This window comes from Frankliniella occidentalis, unplaced genomic scaffold, assembly GCF_000697945.3.
Source record: "Frankliniella occidentalis isolate FOCC.00 unplaced genomic scaffold, Focc_3.1 Scaffold321, whole genome shotgun sequence".
NCBI lineage: Eukaryota > Metazoa > Arthropoda > Insecta > Thysanoptera > Thripidae > Frankliniella > Frankliniella occidentalis.
The window spans coordinates 214,620-216,889 of record NW_026267445.1 but is presented as its reverse complement, the minus strand read 5'-3'; the positions used below and the strand labels follow the sequence as shown (position 1 = coordinate 216,889).

Below are 2,270 nucleotides of genomic sequence, written 5' to 3'. Positions count from 1 at the left end.
CCCTACACACACACACGTTCACATGCACACCGTACGGCTGGCCTGGCCGAGCGGCACCCGTCCGCAGCCGGAAGCCTCCCTACATGCTGCCGACCGGGCCTAGTCCTCATATTGAGCGCCCTGAACTTGCGGTGTGATATTCCCTGCATCGCTAAAAGCCTCGGCCCGGCGGAGCGCTGAGGTCCCCGTGCACCCCGCTGGGTAGTCATCCCGGCGCCCACCGGTGTCAGGCGGGTCGGCCTACCTGCGCAGCCCCAGGCGCCCCGAGGCCGAGGCCGCCGCGGGTGCCGCGCCGCCGTGCGCTCCTCCACGCTCCTTACTCACCTGGTAGGTCTGGCCGCTGAGCGTGCAGGCGGCCCTGCTCTCGAGCGCGGGCGTGCAGGTGGAGCAGCACTGGCCCGGCGCCGTCACCTGCTGCTCGGCGGGGCAGTCCAGCGCCGGACACGACGGCCGGCGGCAGAGCGACGTGCCGTTGACGCAGGCGCAGGTCGTGCAGTGGTCCACGTGGAACGACCTCCCGGAGGCCTTCATCTCGGTGCCGAGCAGACAGCTGCCCGTCGGCAGCTCGTAGATCAGGCGCCGGCTGCCTGTGGAGAGAAAATAGAGAGAGAGAAGGTCGTGAGTATCGCTCTGGCAAACTCCAGCCTCCGCAGCGGTCCAGGCCCGGGAGGGTCCTTGTTGACGGCCACGTCGCGGGGAGATGGTCCGATAAAGATGATGAAATATGCCGGAAGGGAGGAAGACGCATTCCAGACGGGCGGCCCCGCTCCCCTCCGCCTGGGCGCGCCCCGCCAGAGACACACGGCCTGATCAAATTACCCGCCATTCAGAGGGCGGCAGTCAATTGGGGCGGAGGGGGCAGGGCGGGCCGTCTCTGTCACGCAGACTGCGGGCAGCGGCGCTCTCTCTCTCGCGCCCAGGGGTTGTGCCTCGCAGCGGGGAGGCGACGTGGTCTGGCCTAGGCCCAGCGGCCATCACGACGCCGAGGATGGGGTCGAGCGCGTGCGCCTGCCATAGGCCCCGGGCCCTTCTCGACCTCCCCGGCCTCACCTTTGCAGACGGGGCAGCACTGTCCGGGCAGGTGCTCGATGGTGGACTGGGGGCAGTTGAGCACGGGGCAGGCCTTCTTGGAGCAGGCCAGCCGGCCGCCGCGGCACTGGCAGCTGACGCACGGGTCCTCGGCCAGCGTCACGGACCTGCTGTCCCTGTCGCGGTCCTTCTCACTCATCGGGCACGCTGAAAACAGAAACAAGGTTTGTAGTCTTCCACACTGTTAAAAGCTAACGGCGGGTTTCACCTGCAGCTTTTAGTGATGCAGAGCACTCGGCTCTACCACCCTCACTCACTTGGGCAGGTCCGGCAGCACTGGCCCGGCTCGGGCGGCAGCGACTGGGGGCACGGCACGTAGCAGACCTCCTCGGACTCGGTGACCACCCCCGCCTTGCAGTAGAAGACGCGGCACGGGTTGCTAGGGTCCTTCCACTCCTCGCCGCTCGCGTAGGTCCTGCCCATATACTCGCAGCCTGGTGGCGGACAACAAGAAAGGACAGTCAAGTCAGGCAAACGTTTTATTTTGGCGGGAGTTTGGGGCGACAGCGCGGCGCCGGCCGCGGGTCCGGCCCGGGTCCAGTCGTCCAGTCGCGCCTCGCCTCGCGTCGCCGCGCGACATCACCAGCTTCGAGCAGGATGTCCCCACACGTGTGCACATTGGATCGGAACGGGATAATCTGATTCAGCTTTCAGACTCAAGCCAAGCCGCATTCTTTTCTGTCTAAGGCGATACTAAAACGAGATAACCTCATCCTGATGGCTGGAAGCTGACGACCACGGCACGGCACCACGGCGGCGGCGGCGGGCGCCTCGCGAGCGGAGGGGCGCGGCGGGGCGGGAGGGGAACCAGTTGGAACTGGAAAAGAATTTAACGCCGAGAAATTTCAAGAAGCCGAAACAAGTTGGATGGTCGCGCGCGCCTACGACGAAATGGACCGTATATCGTTGAGATGCAGTCTGACCCAATGCCTCGTGTGTATTGCAGTTTAAGGAGGAGCTGAGAGGGTAATGATATGCCCCTCGCCGAGGAGCGCAATAATCAGAGAGGAGGCTGGAGGATGGAGCTCGCTAAAATATCAGCAATAAATTAAAAACGCTTTTTATGTTTGGGATGCAATAATGAGCTCAGGCACCACCCTTGTATAAAAGGGCACGGCCATATCTCACGACGCACAGGTGTCCAACCCGTGACCTGATCCGGGAAGTGAGGGGAGGGAGGG

General features: G+C 64.3%; 1 protein-coding gene across 1 annotated transcript in view; it reads right to left on the bottom strand.

The window, feature by feature from the left end:
- Positions 1-2,270, bottom strand: part of LOC113211500 (BMP-binding endothelial regulator protein-like) — a 35,932-nt gene that overhangs the window by 4,297 nt on the left and 29,365 nt on the right. The window contains exons 3-5 of the mRNA XM_052273974.1: positions 1,347-1,523; positions 1,051-1,236; positions 325-587 (exon numbers count right to left, since the gene is read on the bottom strand). Coding sequence (XP_052129934.1) covers positions 325-587; positions 1,051-1,236; positions 1,347-1,523 — 626 coding nt within the window. The remainder of the gene's footprint in view (positions 1-324; positions 588-1,050; positions 1,237-1,346; positions 1,524-2,270) is intronic.